Here is a 17,791-nt window from a genome sequence, read left to right as displayed (position 1 = left end):
GCAATACAAGGGAAAGTGACTTGGAAATAAAATGCTAGAGCTGAGGCACTACACAAGCAGATGCTATGGGGTCATCAGATGCTTGTACCTTCATTCAAATAGAATCACTATGAAGGCAACAGCATAAAGGTCAACTGAGAGGAATATTCTGTTAGTGATTCAAGCAGTATCAGAACCGTTGCCAACACCAACCTGATTTTTTTAAATGATGAACAACTCTGGTAAAGAGTTGGAAAACCTGTTATTATCTTCCCTTAATTCACATGGCAATTACACTTTAAAAGATGCACAGAAAATTTAATATTTATATGTAAAGCAGTTAAGTTGCAGGCTCAGAGATTTTTCACCTCCATGAACGTTGAGTAGCTATTCTAAAGTTATGTGGAGTGCGTAAGACAATTCTTTTGCACCCCATGCATATTAGGACACCCAGCACCCATGGCCCCTGCTTAAATGCCAATAGTAAGTCTCGATCGTTATGAAAATCAAAAAATGCCTATAGGGAGCAGTACTACCATTCTTTGAAAACTATTGCCACGTGATCAAGTATCAAGGCTGGAATTTTATTTCACCAAGAAGAAGCTGCAGCAGGGGCATAGCAAGTATTCAGTACCCAAAGCATCAACAATAACATGGGTATAAAGTGCAATGCAAATTACCCAGAGCTGTTAAGTGGGATCTTGAAAGTCCCTTTGGTTTTATTCCTCTTTCCCACTAAAAGCAGAGAATTCCAGGGGTGGGATGGTAATCCATGGTCTCTGCAGGAACTATGTGCAGGACTGGGGTCAAGGACAAAGCATAATATGGCAGGTCATCCTTGTGTTTCTCTTCTTTAGCCACCTAGGAACATACGGAGTTTTTACAAATGCTGCATTTGACCCAAGCCCTTAAGGTAAGTTATCTACGAAAGTATTTTTGAAGAAAATAGAACAGTAGGGGAAAAAGGAAGACTATAAAGCTTGACTTTTCTTTATATAATAACGAGTCACATTTTAACCATGTCTTAAATGTTCAAACCATGCAGGAACTTGTGTTGGCAGTAGGGGACAGGTATAGCAGTAGAGTGACAATAGAAAGTGAGATCATAAGGAGATTTCCATTTCCTCCAGGATAGAAATGTTCTAATTAGACAGAACCTATGTCAGGATATATGACATTAAATTACTGGCTGCTAGGTGGTACTGATACTGCAGCTTTGCTGGATCACCAGAAGTCACGAGTGCTAGAAAAAATTTTACAGACTTTATGGAGCCAATTCCCTATGTGACCTGCTAGGAAAACAAAAGTCATATGATAACGTCTCTCTCCCAAAAAGCTCAGTGAATGATGGAGTTTCCTAAGAGAAGTAGCCTAGATGGCAGAATATCTGGAATCTAGAAAAAGATTATACTAAGCCTTAGGGGGTACATAGGATGAGAGCTTTCTTTTATCTTTTCTGGGAAAATATAATTATTTTAATTTTTCGTCTCATTTTCAGAGACCCATCCTTCTCTTGGTCACCTCACTCAACCTCCACCGACTTGTGGCCTTCCCGACAGACTTGACTATAACTGTAGCTTATTTGCCGCAGTTTTCTGTAAATACTTGTGAATAAAGGGCATGGAATTTCCTTTAGATTAGCTGTGGACCAGAGCAGGACTGTATCACAAGCCCCAACTCTCCACCCACCACCCCTTCCTGCTCCAGTTCCTCTTCCTCCAACACAAGCCTCAGAAGCTGGGACTGAATGTTTCTGCTGTCGTCTGTGGGCTTTGCCCCAGCTGTCTCTTGAGATACTAATTAACTAGAGTCTGGAGCATCTGACTCACCAGAAGACCAGACCGCAGAAAAATAAGAATGACTCTTTATTTTTGGATTGGAGGAAATCATCCTCTACTTTGCTGGAAGGCAGGAGGCAGCTCTGACTTGAGGGAATTTCTGTAGGATTTCCTGGGTCCTCACTGCTTGCTGTTTGTGAAAGCTTTTAGACCTCTGCTGTGAGGCTTCAAGAGAAGCCTCTGGATGGCACCAGAGGCTGCAGAAGACTAAGGATCGAGACAGGAAGGTACATGTCACTGTAGACCTTCCCTCCACCGGTCATTCTCCCCCAGAGGACCCAAAGACCAATACCAATGTCTAATTAAAAGGATTCCCCCAAATGCCATGTTCTATTATTTGACATTTTGTTGAATAAGATCTGTGTCCGTCACTTTTCATACATGAATGTAATGCACAATCACAGTAGTCCCAATTACAAGCTCAACCCTTCAGTGAGCAAATATGTATCTTACCACCACCATAACCACACAAGGAAATCAGAGAAGCAGAAAAATGTCTTCATCACCTGAGTGTGTTTTACACGTTCTTTAATTCACATGCTTAATAAATAGGTTATTGAAAGTTACACAGTAGTTGTCTGAAACTGATACAAAAAATATAGAGCCAAACAATATAGTTGTCCTCTCTGTGAAATGTGAGGCAATGAACACGTCACACAGACTAAGTAAACATGCAAATAAAAATGCAAATAAAACATGCAAATAAAAATGATGAAAGTCTAACTAAAGGTTACAAGATTTTGCAAGAATTTTGGTAGTCATACAGACTGCCAACAAACACATGAAAGAATGCTCAACATCATTAATCATTAGAGAAATGCAAATCAAAACTACAATGAGATATCACCTCACACCAGTCAGAACTGCCATCATCAAAAAACCTAGAAACAATAAATGCTGGAGAGGGTGTGGAGAAAAGGGATCCCTCTTGCACTGTTGGTGGGAGTGTAAATTGATACAGCCACCATGGAGAACAGTATGGAGGTTCCTTAAAAAAACTACAAATAGAACTACCATACGACCCAGTAATCCCACTACTGGGCATATACCCTGAGAAAACCATAATTCAAAAACAGTCATGTACCAAAATGTTCATTGCAGCTCTATTTACAATAGCCCGGAGATGGAAACAACCTAAGTGTCCATCATCGGATGAATGGATAAAGAAGATGTGGCACATATATACAATGGAATATTACTCACCATAAAAAGAAACGAAATTGAGCTATTTGTAACGAGGTGGATGGACCTAGAGTCTGTCATACAGAGTGAAGTAAGTCAGAAAGAGACAGACAAATACCGTATGCTAACACATATATATGGAATTTAAGGGAAAAAAATGTCATGAAGAACCTGGGGTAAAACAGGAATAAAGACACAGACCTACTAGAGAATGGACTTGAGGATATGGGGAGGGGGAAGGGTGAGCTGTGACAAAGCGCGAGAGAGGCATGAACATATATACACAACCAAACATATGGTAGATAGCTAGTGGGAATCAGCCGCATAGCACAGGGAGATCAGCTCGGTGCTTTGTGACCGCCTGGAGGGGTGGGATAGGGACGGGGGGAGGGAGGGAGATGCAAGAAGGAAGAGATATGGGAACATATGTATATGTATAACTGATTCATTTTGTTGTAAAGCAGAAACTAACACACCATTGTAAAGCAATTATACTCCAATAAAGATGCTAAAAAAAAAAAAAGAATTTTGGTAGTAACCTTGGGATTTAGGGACACATTGCTTTTAAAAAGTTTCACTCATATACTGTACATAGCATGTCTGACTGCTTACTTTATGCCAATCACTAGGCTCCGTGTTATAGGACGATGATTATCACCCTGTCTCCTGAGTCAGAATCTGCCTTTTGTAAAATCGTCCCAGGGAATTCTGATGGTTTATCAGCTTTGCGAACCACTGATATTATAGATACAGAAGGATAAGGCATTCACTGTTCCTGTTCTTGAATAGCTTATAATCTAGTTGGGGACACAATAGACACCAATGCAAAGTGATAGAGAGTAGTCAACATCAGTATGTTATTTGAAGCATGTGGTAGGAATTCATAAAATGGAAAAGTCAAGTTGGCCCAGAATCAAGGAGATAGAACTCTGATTGGACTTTAGAGAGTGGACAGTCTGAGTTGATCAAATAATATTGGCCAAGAAGCAAAGACAGAGACCATATGTTGAGGAGACTGAAGACATCATAGAGATCTCATGTGAGGTGCTGCATTACAATTTATTGAATCTGTTGAGACAAATCATAGAAGCTTGGAGGCGTGTAGATTCAGGGGACCCAGGATAAGTCATAATGATGCTTCAGACAAGATAATTTTCAGATTCTCTATAAATAGCAAAATCATATCTTAAGGCCACGTGAAATAGCAAGATCCTCCAAGATACATAAAGGGCCCTGGAGGCAGGAAAAATATAATCATAGTAATCAACACGTGCTGTGTGCTTTCCCACTGCTAGGAATTATATACTTCACAGTGTTCTTTCATCCTCCCAACCACCCTATCGGAAAAAACTGTTATGATCATCCCTGTTTTGCAGGTGTCAAAATTGAGCTCCAGAGAGGTTGTGTAACATATCCAAGAGAACACAGCTAGTAAGTGGGATTGAAATCTGGTCTGATTCTCTCAGTGAAGCTCTTTAAGCCTTCTCCTCTGTCACTGCCTTAGGTGGTCACAGGCCCTTATCAAGACAGAACTGTGCAACAGACAAAGACAAATATCATATATCGCTTATATGTGGAATGGAAAAAAATGATGCAAAGGAACTTACTTACAAAACAGAAATAGACTCACAGACATAGAAAACAAACTTACGGTTACCAAAGGGGAAAGGGGGGAGCAATAAATTAGGAGTTTGGGATTAAAATATACACACTACTATATATAAAATAGGTAAACAACAAGGACCTACTGTATAGCACAGGGAACTCTACTCAATATTTTATAATAACCTATAGTGGAAAATAATCTAAAAATTATATGTATATATATATTCGTATATATATATTCATATATATGAATCACTTTGCTGTATACCTGAAACTAACACAACATTGAATCAACTATATTTCAATATACATGTATATTTTTTAAAAGACAGAACTGGGCTTCCCTGGTGGCGCAGTGGTTGAGAATCTGCCTGCCAACGCAGGGGACATGGGTTCGAGCCCTGGTCTGGGAAGATCCCACATGCCGCGGAGCAGCTGGCCCCATGAGCCACAATTACTGAGCCTGCGTGTCTGGAGCCTGTGCTCCGCAACAAGAGAGGCCGCGATAGTGAGAGGCCCACGTACCGCGATGAGGAGTGGCCCCCACTTGCCGCAACTAGAGAAAGCCCTCACACAGAAACGAAGACCCAACACAGTCAAAAATAAATAAAAATAAATAAATAAAAGACAGAACTGTGCATGGGTAGAAGTCAGTAAAGTGGGCCAGGCCAGCAGGCCCCATTCACGTGACCATCCCCTTGCTTCTTCACCACCTGAAAATACAATATTTCTGTGCCCGGTAACAGGGCATAGGGCCCTCTTCCTCAGATCAGAAGGAGAGCAGTGTGGTGAAGGGATTTGGGTCCCACTGCCCTGGGAATTGCAGAGCGCCTGGTAAGTGTGAACTCTGCCCCAGGCAGTGTTTATGGTGGCAGGGTCTGATGAGGGGCTACTGAGCCGTGGGGTCAGCAGATGGAAGCTGGCGTGGACAGTGTTGCCCCGTCTCATGAATCCCCGAGCACTGCCCTGCCTGCTAGAGCCGCTGATTGCTGCCCTTTCTCCACTGGTAGTAAAACAGTCACTAACCTGGTTGCTCTCCCTAATACCTCCTGTCATCTGGAGCAGTGACCTAGTCAACCCCCAGCCTGGAAAGGCCCCAGGAGGTGGGGACAGCGCGGGCTGCAGCTGCCGCGACGCCTGGGGGAGCTGTAGAGGAGGAGGACACTGCCACCCGCAGCCGCGCGGCGCTCACTGCAGTCCCGACAGCGGCCAAGCCCGGCCAAGCCGGGCGCAATCGGCTGAGGCAGAGGCAGGAAAGGAAACATGTTCCCAGCTTGCCCTTGCCTCTGGGTCCTCGTGGTCCTGGGCTCCAGCTGGGCTGGCTGGGGGAGCCTAGGGGCTGAAGCAGCGCGGCTAAGGCAGTTCTACGTGGCTGCTCAGAGCATCAGCTGGAACTATCGCCCCGAGTCCACATACCCTAGGTAAGGCAGGCATGGCGACCGGTGGGCTTCTCCAGGGAGGACAATCTATTTCTTTTAGAGAGCATTCCCTTTGCAATTGCATTGCTTTTTTTTTTTTTTTTTTTACTTCAGGTAGGTAAATACAATTAATAGAAGAGCATAACGAATAAATTAAGCTTGGTGTATGCTCATTTTGCCTCCAATAATACAAGTTTATCATTCTGAGGATATAGAAAATAGTGTTTGGCTAGATGCTGTTTCAAGTTTGCTGTTAATACAGTTTAGTTAGTATGATTGATAGTTGATTTAATATATTGATTGATTCAAAAGCACCAGGTACCTACCTCTTCACTCCTGTTCCAGATTTTTAGTAGTCTAGTATTTTATTAAACTTCTAGTTACATATGATTTATTCCATGCCCACATAACTTCATCTTCTAAAACTAAAGGTGTACACTGTATACTTTATTATAAGCAGGTTATTCGATAACAACTGCCATAATTTTGTTGTTTTCTTATAAATGACTTTCAAAACATCATCAGTTCATAAAAATGCAACATTGTTGTTCTTGTTCTTTTTTCTGCTTCGTGTGACTCTTCATTTTTCTCTCATTCTTAATCACTCCCTGGGATATGGTCTACTCTGGCTATTTTGATAGAGTCACTATTAAAAGGCATATGTGACTTAGAGGGGGGTTAAATAATAAAACTGTATTTGAGTTGCAAACTATTTTTCCTAATTGAAAGGTTAAAAATAAGACTTCACAGAAATTAAACAAATCATAGGTTCTACTCAATATTTCCAGTTAGTTATGTTTTTATTTCTTTTAATGGTAAACCTCTTAGTGTGACTTAAGTTTTTTTGTAACTTAACATCACAGTTTAAGCAATTGTGAAAGATGTGTTCCTCTTTTACAGTTTCGAAACCAAAGCAATCTGCCAAGAAGATATTGTGATGTTTTAAGCCTTTTAGTGTATAACATTACCCTTTCAAAACCTTTTCTTTGTAATTGGGTTATTTTGGAGGGCATTGCCTCTTGGTCTTATAATAATAAGAAGTCCCTCTTTTTTCTTGTACAAAAAAGGAGGACTTCTTATTTAAATATTGTACATTTAAATACATTTAAAATATTGTATTTCAAGGTGATAATCTAGGTCACACCCACACCCTTAGAGAACTGCTGCTAACTGAAACCCCAAAGGAAGTAGCAGTCTTTCCAACATTAATTGTCCTGCTCTTGGGTAGAACACTAACTTGGTCGCTGGCTTTCCTGTGTCACACTGTGCTTATGCTTTGGAGTTTGTTCTTTCTTCTGTAATTAACAACAAGAATAACAAGCAGAATTTTGGAGGCAGAATCACATAGGGCAAAACCCTGATTCATATGGTGAATTCACATAGGAAGCCATGATTGGTCATCCTATCCTCTCTGTGGCTGAGTTTCCAGAATTCTGGGAAGAGTTGTTCCTCTGGTATTAATTACTGAGTCAAAACCATACAGTGATAATCCAGACCAACTGTCCATATTTTTGAACCTCAAATCATGTCATTTCTTTCTAGTACTTTTATGTGAAAAGTCTAACCTTGTATCTGGCTGCTTAAACTAAGAACTTGTTCTAAATTGTCCTACATCTAGAGCTATAATGATACTCACTATAAAGAAATCAACATAGACAACTCCATCCTTTGCTAAAGTGTATTTTAGCACAAAGCAAAGATCTTTCCTTATTTCATGTAATATTGGCAGGACAGTGCCTTTTAGAGGTGAAATATATCTTTTATTCTTGCTCTGGGGCTGAAGTGAATGTTTTTGAAAATTTCCCTAAGGAAACATGTTCAATCACATGTATCTAGTAACAGATATTGAAAAAAATACATATGTATTTTTTCTCATGTTCTAGCTTTATATGATTTTATTATGAATAAATCATCCTTAAATAGTCCTCATAAATGGAGAATTCATCATGCATATTGTTTGAATTCATGTCATCTTTAACTTTCAGACAAATTATTTTCCAATAGCAATTCAATTGTTCAAATTAAAATAAATATACCTCAGTATGCACACATAATATACACAGGGAAACATATTAGGAAACACACCTCTATTAAAATTACTCCACATAAAAGACTAATTTTTCTTAGTAAAGATTTTATACTGTCACCTATACTCCTGTATTTAAAGATCTAAGGTTAGGGACGGGAGCTATGTTTCAATTGTACATAAAACTAAACACACAAAATTACCACCACAGATAAATAAAAATGGACCTCCACATTAGGGACACAAACTAACATACAGAATCCTAGGGTTCTTGGGCTCTAAAAACTCTATGAGGTTGTTTAATTCATTTTCAACTTTCATGTTTTAACTTCTTACTTTTCCCCACACCCAAAGCACCAATACCCCTAGCAAATAGTTGTCTAGTTTCTACTTGAATGCTTCCAGTGACTGAGAACCCACCGCCTTCAATAGCTTGCCATTCCAACAATACTTACTCATGCCTCCTTTAATTCTGTTTCCAAATATGAACACAGTTCTTGTATCTTACATTTTAAAATTATGAGAATGACTATAATTACAGATTTTTCTGCTCACCGGGAAAACCTAAAAGCTCAAATCCAATTTTCATTATATTTTAAAAATACCACTAGCTAACACGCATTGAATATTTACAATGTGCCAGCTCTAAACCTTTTGTAGGTATTAACTTATTTAAAACTTGTAACAGTTCTGTGAGGGAGATTTTACTATTCGTCCCAGCTCACAATGATAGAAACAGAGGCACAAATTGATTAAATAAACTTTTCAAGGTTATATAGTTAACAAGGGGTAGACACAGGATTCAAACCCAGACACTCTGAATCTACAACCAGTTCTCTTAGCTTCTGTGCTACATAGACATCATGGCAAATGTGATTAGTATCCCTCTCTGTTACGCCCTAATTATAGTGGGGCCACTGGATTAGGAAGCATAACAGAGCCAATATGGGCAACTGGTTTAGACATTGGTAAGAAATTTCCCCTAATTATCTTTCCTTCATCTTTGAGTTTAAGACAAGGATAGGAGTCATGTGCCCTCTTTAGAGACACTGAAGAAAAAGATGGGAAAGTATCCCAGTACTCTCCCTGCTGCCCTCTCTCTGAATTTTTAACCATGAAAACAGTCATCCCTTGGTATCTGTGGATATGGAACCCACAGATACAGAGGGATAACTGTACTAGTCTGTTTTATATAAGGGACTTGAACATCTACAGATTTTGGCTCCAGGGTCATCCTGAACCAACCTCCCACAGATACCAAGGGATGACTGTCCAATGGTTTTTGAATCCTGGCTTTGCCATTATCAACTGATTCTCCTTGGGCAAGTTACTTAAACTTTCTGAGACTTAGTTTTTTCATTTGTTTGTTTCCTATATGAATCTCAGGGTCTTGACTCCATTAGCTATCTTCAACTTCTCAGCGAGAAATAGAGTCCACCAAATCAATTGTTCTTTACAATGTTCCCCAGTCACATAAGACTGTATTTGACTGATGAGTTGAAAAACAGCTCACATATTTATTCATAAAGGATTTGGTCATGTCTTTAATCGTTTAAAATCTAAGCCTAAAGTTTGGGTTCACACTGTCATCTTGGGTTCTATTTTAGAAAATTGATTCTGAGTAACAGGATTGGTTAGGGAAGACTAAATTTGTGAAAGAATGGTTATCACAACAGAATATTCTTGAAGACACCAATAATTATTTTATTAACTTCGCTTACTGTTCATATTTATAAGACCTTGGGCTTCTGAACTGCAGTTAAAAATACTGTTATTTCTAGTAAAAGTCTGAGGACATGAGAGATATATTTTGTTGTAATGTGCGAAGTAGATGTCATGTAAGCCTTTCAAATTTATTTTATTTCCAGTTCGAATACTTCTGCAACCTCCTTTAAGAAAATTGTCTACAGAGAGTATGAAGCATATTTTCAGAAAGAAAAACCACGATCCACAACTTCAGGTAAGCCTGAAATATATTTTTCAATTTTAAAGATAAATCTCTATGGATAACTTGATATTCATATATATCTAAAATATTCACTTAGTGATATTTTATAGAAATGTGTGTTCTTGTTATTTTGGCTAGATAATTGGTAGAGCTCTTATTCATAGTATTGAGAATTGAGAAAAGCAAAGCATTAAGCCAAACTAGGGGCCCCTCTGAGCATGGGGCCCTGTGCAATTTCATGGGTCTCATGCCCATGAAGCCAGCTGTTTTTAACTGTGATTTAAAAAAAAACTAAACAAAACTTCTAAGTGTTTGAATTTTTATTCACTCATCTAACGAACTATTATTGAACACCTGCTGTGGGTGCTAAATTGAACTAGGCACTATGGATGCCACGCTGGACAAGAGGGACACATCTCCTGCCTTCCTGGAGCTTATGGTCTAGTTTAATGAGCACAGATGAGTCTTAGCAAATGATCATTTGCTGGGTCCCAAGACTCATTTAAAGGAACTGTGTATGGCTGGTTCTTTTGCATCTATCTTTCCCATCTCTTCTGTTTTATTTAGTGTGATGTATATAACAGCTATAATTTTTAGAGAAAAAATCTCCTCTTTTTTTCCTAACCTCTTTTTTAATTAAGGACAGTAGGCTGAATGGGTTTCTGGGATCGTAAATATGGTAACATAGTTCACAGAACTGATAAAGGCCATTAAGAGAGAACTTCCTCCAGTTAGGTCCCCTAGTCAGTAATTCACTCATCCTTCCCCCCAACCAGGTGAAGACCTGTCATCTTCCCCAGACTCGTCCTTCTATCTCTTTTATTCATTCCATCTTGTTCTGCCTCCTCCTCAGATCTCCCTTTATCTTCAATCTTTCCTTAAATGGAGACTTCCCTTCCGTCAAAAATCCTCAACAATAAAACAGAACACAACTTATGTTCAAACTAACATCCGGTCTCAAAAAAAGTCTCCCCTTGACTCTGTCTGCCTTTTCTCCCCTTTCCTTCACTACCAATTTCCTGTGTGATTGGTACATTTCATTCTCTATCATATCAAATTACTCTCCAAAAAGGGGCCCCATGGCCTCTTAGATGCCAGACCAATGGTTTCTTTCCAGTTATTTTCCCACTTGATATTACTAGGACATGTAATGCTCCCCCTTCTTGAAACTCTCTCTTTACCTTGTTTCCCTGGTGCCACTTCCCCTGCTAACGGAGATGGAATGGAAATGAATGGAAGGTGAGGAAATGTAAGTAGGAGGAACTTACATAGATAACCCTTTCCTGAAACTTGGCTCCAAATGGGAGGAGAAATAGGGTAGTTCTGGGAGGGAATGAGGGGTTTAAGGATATTTTAAGAGTTTTATTTAAAAAAGAAGGACAGTGACTTAAAATAATCTAAGTGCTCAAGGGAAGAATCCAAGAGAAAAGGAGAGGATAAAAACATCTGAGGGAGAATAACTGATGGAGCCAGACTCAGAAGAAACAGGAAGTGATGTGATTCAAAGCTGGGTTGGATCAGCCTGAGGTGGAAGAGATACTAACCTTCATGGGGGGCTGGGTGGGGAGCCTGGCAAGGGACCAGGTGAGTAACCTTTTATTAATAAAATTACTAATAAAATTACGTTTGTCATTTTGGTCAGGAAATTAAAGGATCTCCTGTCCTCTACAGACTCTGTAGTCTATTCATTTTTATAGATCCAGCTTCAAGCTTAGTATGTACAGTAGATATTTAAGAACTATTTAATTAAGTTAAGTTGTGAGTGGGTAAAGGGAAGACGAGTTGGGAAACACATTCATTAGGCCTGGGAAAAGAGGAATTGGGCAGAGATTCAGAGCTCTCCTTTTTGTCACTTTTGCCAAGTTCACTGAATCTGAATGTGCTGTGTCAGCCATTGTGCCGAGTGCAGTAAGGGATAGAAGGACCAGTGCCAGCCTGCAGACTGCCTTTTAGGTCAGGTGTCCCCAACCCCCAGGCCACAGACTGGTACCAGTCTGTGGCCTGTTAGGAACCGGGCCGCACAGCAAGAAGTGAGCAGGGAGCCAGAGAAGTTTCATCTGTATTTAGAGCCGCTCCCCATTGCTCACATTACCGCCTGAGCTCCGCCTCCTGTCAGATCAGCGGCAGCATTAGATTCTCATAGGAGCGCGAACCCTACTGTGAACTGCGCACGCGAGGGATCTAGGTTGCGCGCTCCTTATGAGAATCTAATGCCCGATGATCCGAGGTGGAGCTGAGGCAGTGATGCTAGCACTGGGGAGTGGCTGCAAATACCGATTATCATTAGCAGAGAGGTCTGACTGCCCAGAGACCATAATAAATCAATTTCCTGCAGACTCATATCAAAACCCTATCAGTGAGTGGCAAGTGACAATTAAGCTGCCTCTTACGAAGTAGACCGGACATAAGCGGCACACTTCGGGTGTCACTGTCTCCCAACTCCCCCAGATGGGACCATCTAGTTGCAGGAAAACAAGTGCTGGGCTCCCACTGATTCTGCATTATGGTGAGTTGTATAATTATATATTTCAGTGTAATGATAATAGAAATAAAGTGCACGATAAACGCAATGCGCTTGAATCATCCCCAAACCATCCCCTGCCCTGGTCCGTGGAAAAACTGTCTTCCACGAAACCGGTCCCTGGTGCCAAAATGGTTGGGGACTGCTGTTTTAGGTGATACAGAGGCATCAATCATTTTTTAAAATTAATTTTTATTGGAGTATGGTTGCTTTACAGTGTTGTGTTAGCCTCCACTTCACGACAGAATGAATCAGCCATACACATACAGATAGCCCCTCCCTTTTGGACTTCCCTCCCATTTAGGTTACCACAGTTTATTAGGTAGAGTTCCCTGTGCTCATTTTTGAAGAGGAGAAGACTGTGACCAAAATCCTTGGAGCTGATTAATTTTGTAGTGATTTCCTGATTCAACTTCATAAGTTAGAAGTAGACCTTGACAGTTGATTTATGTTTAAGCCTGGTACACTTAAAAGATTACCTTTGTCAACCCCAGTGTATCTCATCACATATTTGTTTTATGTGAACTCTGAGGCATTTTAACATTCATTTTCATGCAACCTCTTCCTGAACTCCCAAAGTTGCTTAATTATGAACCTTGGAGCACAGGGGTGGTGTCTTATTCATCTCTGTAACCCTATAATAATTGATACTAGGAGGCAAACCTGATGTAAAGGAAAAGTCTCAGATTTTTAGTAAGATCTGGTGTGAACACTGCCACTGACTATGTGGCCTTCCCCATTCCATTGCCTAGTTCTGTGTTCTTTGTACCTTTTGCTTATTTCCTGCTCCACCCATCTGGTGGGTATGATTCTAGCCATGTGCCCCATTTCTCCAGCATGAGCCCAGAAGTTATTGTAATTACAGGTGGGGCTAAGGCTACAGGACTGGAGGTCTGATGAGACACCTGTCCAGTGAGGTTTGTGGACATGTGGACAGGTGGAGGGGCCAGGCTCATTTTCAGAAATCCTGTCTTGGGCTCTAAAATGGCTAGTTTTGAGTCTCTGTGTATTTTCCAGGAAGATTATGAAATGTTTGTCCCCAAAGGGGTTTTATATTAACAGCAACAATGGGCCGCCCTGTATCCTGCAACACATTATTCACCTGAGAGCAGGGGATTGCCTTAGCTGACCTCCTGTAGTCCTTTCCAACTCCCAAACTGCAAGAAATTGGGCACATGCTGTGCTAACTTCCCGGGATCTCAAGATAGGCTACTCCTTCCCCCAATTTGGCTTTGGGCACTGAGGAGAGGGTGGAAAAGGTCTTAGGCCATCTGGCTAATGGAGGAACTAAACAGCAGCTCAAACAACGTTCAGCCATGTGTTTGCCTACATGCATGAAGGTATTTGGTTTGTATTTATAAGAACATCCCTTTGTTTTGCTTTAATTCTGAAGAAGCAGATAGGGAGGCTAAATAAATATTGCAAAGAACTCATTGCAGTAAGAGGTTAAATCACTTAGAAGACTTATTCTGGGCATCTGGCATTTGCAGCCATGTGATGCCAACAAACAAATCAACCGAGCAAGGCAACCACGGCAACGAAATGCAGTGGACAACGTGACAGCAGTCAGCACCTGATTGGGCTCAGGGGCATTCTGGGCCGTGGGAGTAGCCAGTGGGGACTTCTGCTGGGAGCTAGGACTGAGGGTAGCAGCCAGAAGAGAGGGGTCAGCCAGTGGAGTCAGATGTGGCCAGGAGTCAAAAATGGTGTGGATGTTGGGACTGTTCCAGGAAAGTGGGGGATCTGACCCGCCCTGCAGAAGGTGCTAGAGAAAGCTTTGCTTCAAGAGTCCAGAGAACTGAGTTCTACACCCAGCAATGCCACCCAGTCACTCTCCGCACCCACTTCCCAGGCTTTGTAACCATCTCTATAATGAGGATTAAACTATGTGGCCTCCATGGTCCTGTGCAGAACTAACATAAGAACACACAAACAAAAAGCTTCAGGCACAAGGTCAATATAAACTCTAGGACTGGAGTTCAGTGAAAGGAATAAGTGGGTGGAAAGATAGGAGTTGGGGAAAGATAGGACCTCTATCTCAGAGATCACATTTTATCAATGCTAATAGGAAATTAGTTTTCTATTGCTGTAACACATTACCACAAACTTAGGGGCATAAAACAACACAAATGTATTATCTTAGAGCTCTTGAGGCCAGAAGTCCAAAATGAGTTTCACTGGGTTAAAATCAAGGTGTTCGTAGAGCTCTATTCCTTCTAGAGGCTCTAGGGGAGAATCGTTTCCTTGCCTTTTCCAGTTATTAGAAGCCACCTGCACTCATGGGCTCATGGCCCCTTCCTCCGTCTTCAAAGCCAGCAGGTAGCATCTTCCAATTGCTAACTCAGATACTCCTGCATCCCTTTTATGAGAGATTTTATGATTACATTGGGTCCACCTGGATAATCCAGGAAACTCTCCCCGTCTCAACATCTTTAACTTAATCACACCCACAGAATCCATTTTGCCATATAAGGTAGCATATCCATGGGTCCCAGGGATTAAGTCAGGGACATCTCTGGGAGGCCATTATCCTGCCTACCACACCCACCAAACAAAACCCTCCCACGACATCCTCCATTTCAGAGAATGGCACCCTCATCCACCCAGCCCTCCAAGCCAGAACCTCACCAGCCATCCATGGCAACTTGATCTCCCTCATCCTCCACTCCATGTTCAACCCATCAAGTCCTGACAATTTGATTTCCTAAATAGCTCTCTAATACATTCTCTCCTTATTATCTCCATTGCCCTAACCTTAAACTAGGCCAAGTCACCAACATCTCTCTCCTGGAGCCTTCTATCTATTCTCCCAACATTCACTCTGGTTTCTCCACACTCCACACTCCACAAATGCAGCCAGAGGTTTAAAAACCAATATGTGGTTCATGTCACATCCCTGCTTCCAGATACTCTTAGGTTAAAACACAAAAGTCTAAGAGGCCTACAAGGCCCTATGTGACTGGACCTCTGATCATGCCTTTGGCTTCACTTTCTGCCTATCTCTCTTACCTACTAAGCTCTAACTTCCCATGGCTGTCAGTTCTCTGAATAGGCCAAGTTTTCTGGCACCTCAGGGCCTTCGCACATGCTAATCCCACTCCCCGAAATGCCCTTGTGTATCCCTTTGCCTCTTTGCCTTTGGACTTCAGTTAATGCATCACCTCCTCAGGGAAGCATTTCCCAACCCTGATTACCTCCCCGCTTCTAAGATTAGACTAGATGCTTCTGTCAAATGCTCTTAAGAGAACCCTGTACTTTTCTTTCGTAATATGAACCACAGTTTGTAATTCAATATTTGTGTGATCATTTGTTAAAATCTGTCTTTCCTTCTATTTTCTAAGCTCTATGAAGGCAGGGGGTACATCTATTTTACTCACCATTGCAATTCTAACACCTAGGATAATGTGAGCACTCAATATTTGTTGAATGAATGAATAACTACAAGGTGGGGGGCTGCAATACCAAGAGGTGGCTAAAAGCTCAGTATCTAGAATCACACAGATTTAAGTTTAAATCATGGATCTGCCTCTAATTAGCTGTATAATATTGGGCAAGATATTTAAATTCTCTGAGGCTCAGTTTCCTCATCTATAAAATAAAGATCTTACTATCTACCTTAAAGATGTATTGGGAGGTTTAATGTAAGGACTTAGAGTGCTCAGATATATCAAGAGGGACGTTTATAATTATCGCCACTGCAAACAAATGCCAGTTGAACTCCATGACTACTGTAACTTCCCTTTCCTGCTCCTGTGATTCCTAATGGGCAGAAACCAACCCCATGAGAGCTTATGAATGGCTTGGAAGTGAGAACAGTCAATTGTCTGGAAGAGAGCTTTTGGTGACAGGTTCTCAAGCTTTAGAGGACATCAGAATTACTCAGGAGTACACATCTAAAATGCAGGTTCCCAAACCCCACCTCCAGAGACTCAGGTTCATTGAGGCTGAGATAGTATTTACTTGGGAGTCTGCCTTTTAGTTAGACCCTCACTGATTCTGATGCAGAGCATCCAAGGACTACACTTTGGGAAATTCTAATATATGATTCTTCAAAAACCTTACTCAAATATCAACTCTTCCCTTAACTCTGCAGACAGAACTGGTCCTTCATCCTCTCTGCTCCCGTAGCACCTGGCCCGTATCTCAGCAGTAGCTCCTACCGAATGTCTATCTCTAAATGAGCTTGTGATCTCCTTAAGGACAGGGACGATGCCTTATTTATCCATGTGGCCCCAGAGCCTAGCACAGTGCCTGGGATGTAGTAAGTGAAACCTCACTCTTGACTTCTGCACCCTAACCTGCTCAACCCGCTGTGTCCCCATCAAAGTAACTGATAACATTATTTATCCAGTTGCTCAGATCAAAAACCTTGGTGTCATCCTTGACTTCTCTCTCTCAAGTGCCACATCCAACTCCTCAGCAAATTTGCTGGCTCTACTGTTGAAATGTCCAGAATCCAACCTCTTCTCCCCACTTCATTGCTACACATGCTGGCCCAATACACTGTTGTCTCTCGTTTACACCACCTGTTCTGCTTCCACTCTTGTCACTACACAGAATATTTTGTACACAGCAGCTAGGATGAACTTTAAAAAATTATTTATTTATTTATTTATACAGCAGGTTCTTATTAGTTATCTATTTTATACATATTAGTGTATATATGTCAATCTCAATCTCCCAATTCATCACACACACACACACACACACACACACACACACACACACCTGCTTTCCCCCCTTGGTGTCCATATGTTTGTTCTCTACATCTGTGTCTCTATTTCTGCCCTGCCAACTGGTTCATCGGTACCGTTTTTCTAGATTCCACATATATGCATTAATATATGATATTTGTTTTTCTCTTTCTGCCTTACTCTGTATGACAGTCTCTAGGTCCAACCATGTCTCTACAAATGACCCAATTTCATTCCTTTTTAGGGCTGAGTAATAGTCCATTGTATATATGTACCACATCTTCTTTATCCATTCATCTGTCAATGGACATTTAGGTTGCTTCCATGTCCTGGCTATTGTAAATAGTGCTGCAATGAACATTGGGGTGCATGTGTCTATTTGAATTATGGTTTTCCCTGGGCATATGCCCAGTAGATTGAACTTTTAAAACATATCAGACCATGTCTCTCTGTTGCACAAAGCTCCAGTGATTTCCCATTTCACTTAGAAGAAAATCCAGAGTCCTTACCATGGCCCATAGAGGGTGATCTGCCCCCTCCACCCCCAACTTTTCTCACTCTGGCCACACTGTTTGCCTGA

General features: G+C 41.1%; 2 protein-coding genes across 6 annotated transcripts in view; both read left to right on the top strand.

The window, feature by feature from the left end:
- The window catches only part of SELP (selectin P), a 66,244-nt gene extending 64,104 nt beyond the window's left edge, over nucleotides 1-2,140 (top strand). For all 5 annotated transcript variants that reach the window (XM_032649601.1, XM_032649588.1, XM_032649593.1 and 2 more), the window contains 2 exons: nucleotides 837-892; nucleotides 1,478-2,140. In XM_032649601.1, the coding sequence (XP_032505492.1) occupies nucleotides 837-891 (55 nt within the window). In that variant the 3' untranslated portion in view covers nucleotide 892; nucleotides 1,478-2,140. The remainder of the gene's footprint in view (nucleotides 1-836; nucleotides 893-1,477) is intronic.
- Nucleotides 2,141-5,782: 3,642 nt separating this feature from the next.
- F5 (coagulation factor V) overlaps nucleotides 5,783-17,791 on the top strand; it is an 85,957-nt gene continuing 73,948 nt past the window's right edge. The window contains 2 exon segments of the mRNA XM_032622510.1: nucleotides 5,783-6,025; nucleotides 9,917-10,008. Of these exon segments, the coding sequence (XP_032478401.1) occupies nucleotides 5,868-6,025; nucleotides 9,917-10,008 (250 nt within the window). The 5' untranslated portion in view covers nucleotides 5,783-5,867.

The sequence above is a fragment of the Phocoena sinus genome, chromosome 1, assembly GCF_008692025.1.
Source record: "Phocoena sinus isolate mPhoSin1 chromosome 1, mPhoSin1.pri, whole genome shotgun sequence".
In the NCBI taxonomy this organism is placed as follows: Eukaryota; Metazoa; Chordata; class Mammalia; order Artiodactyla; family Phocoenidae; genus Phocoena; species Phocoena sinus.
The sequence above is the reverse complement of the archived record's forward strand: the minus strand, read 5'-3'. Positions and strand labels throughout refer to the sequence as shown.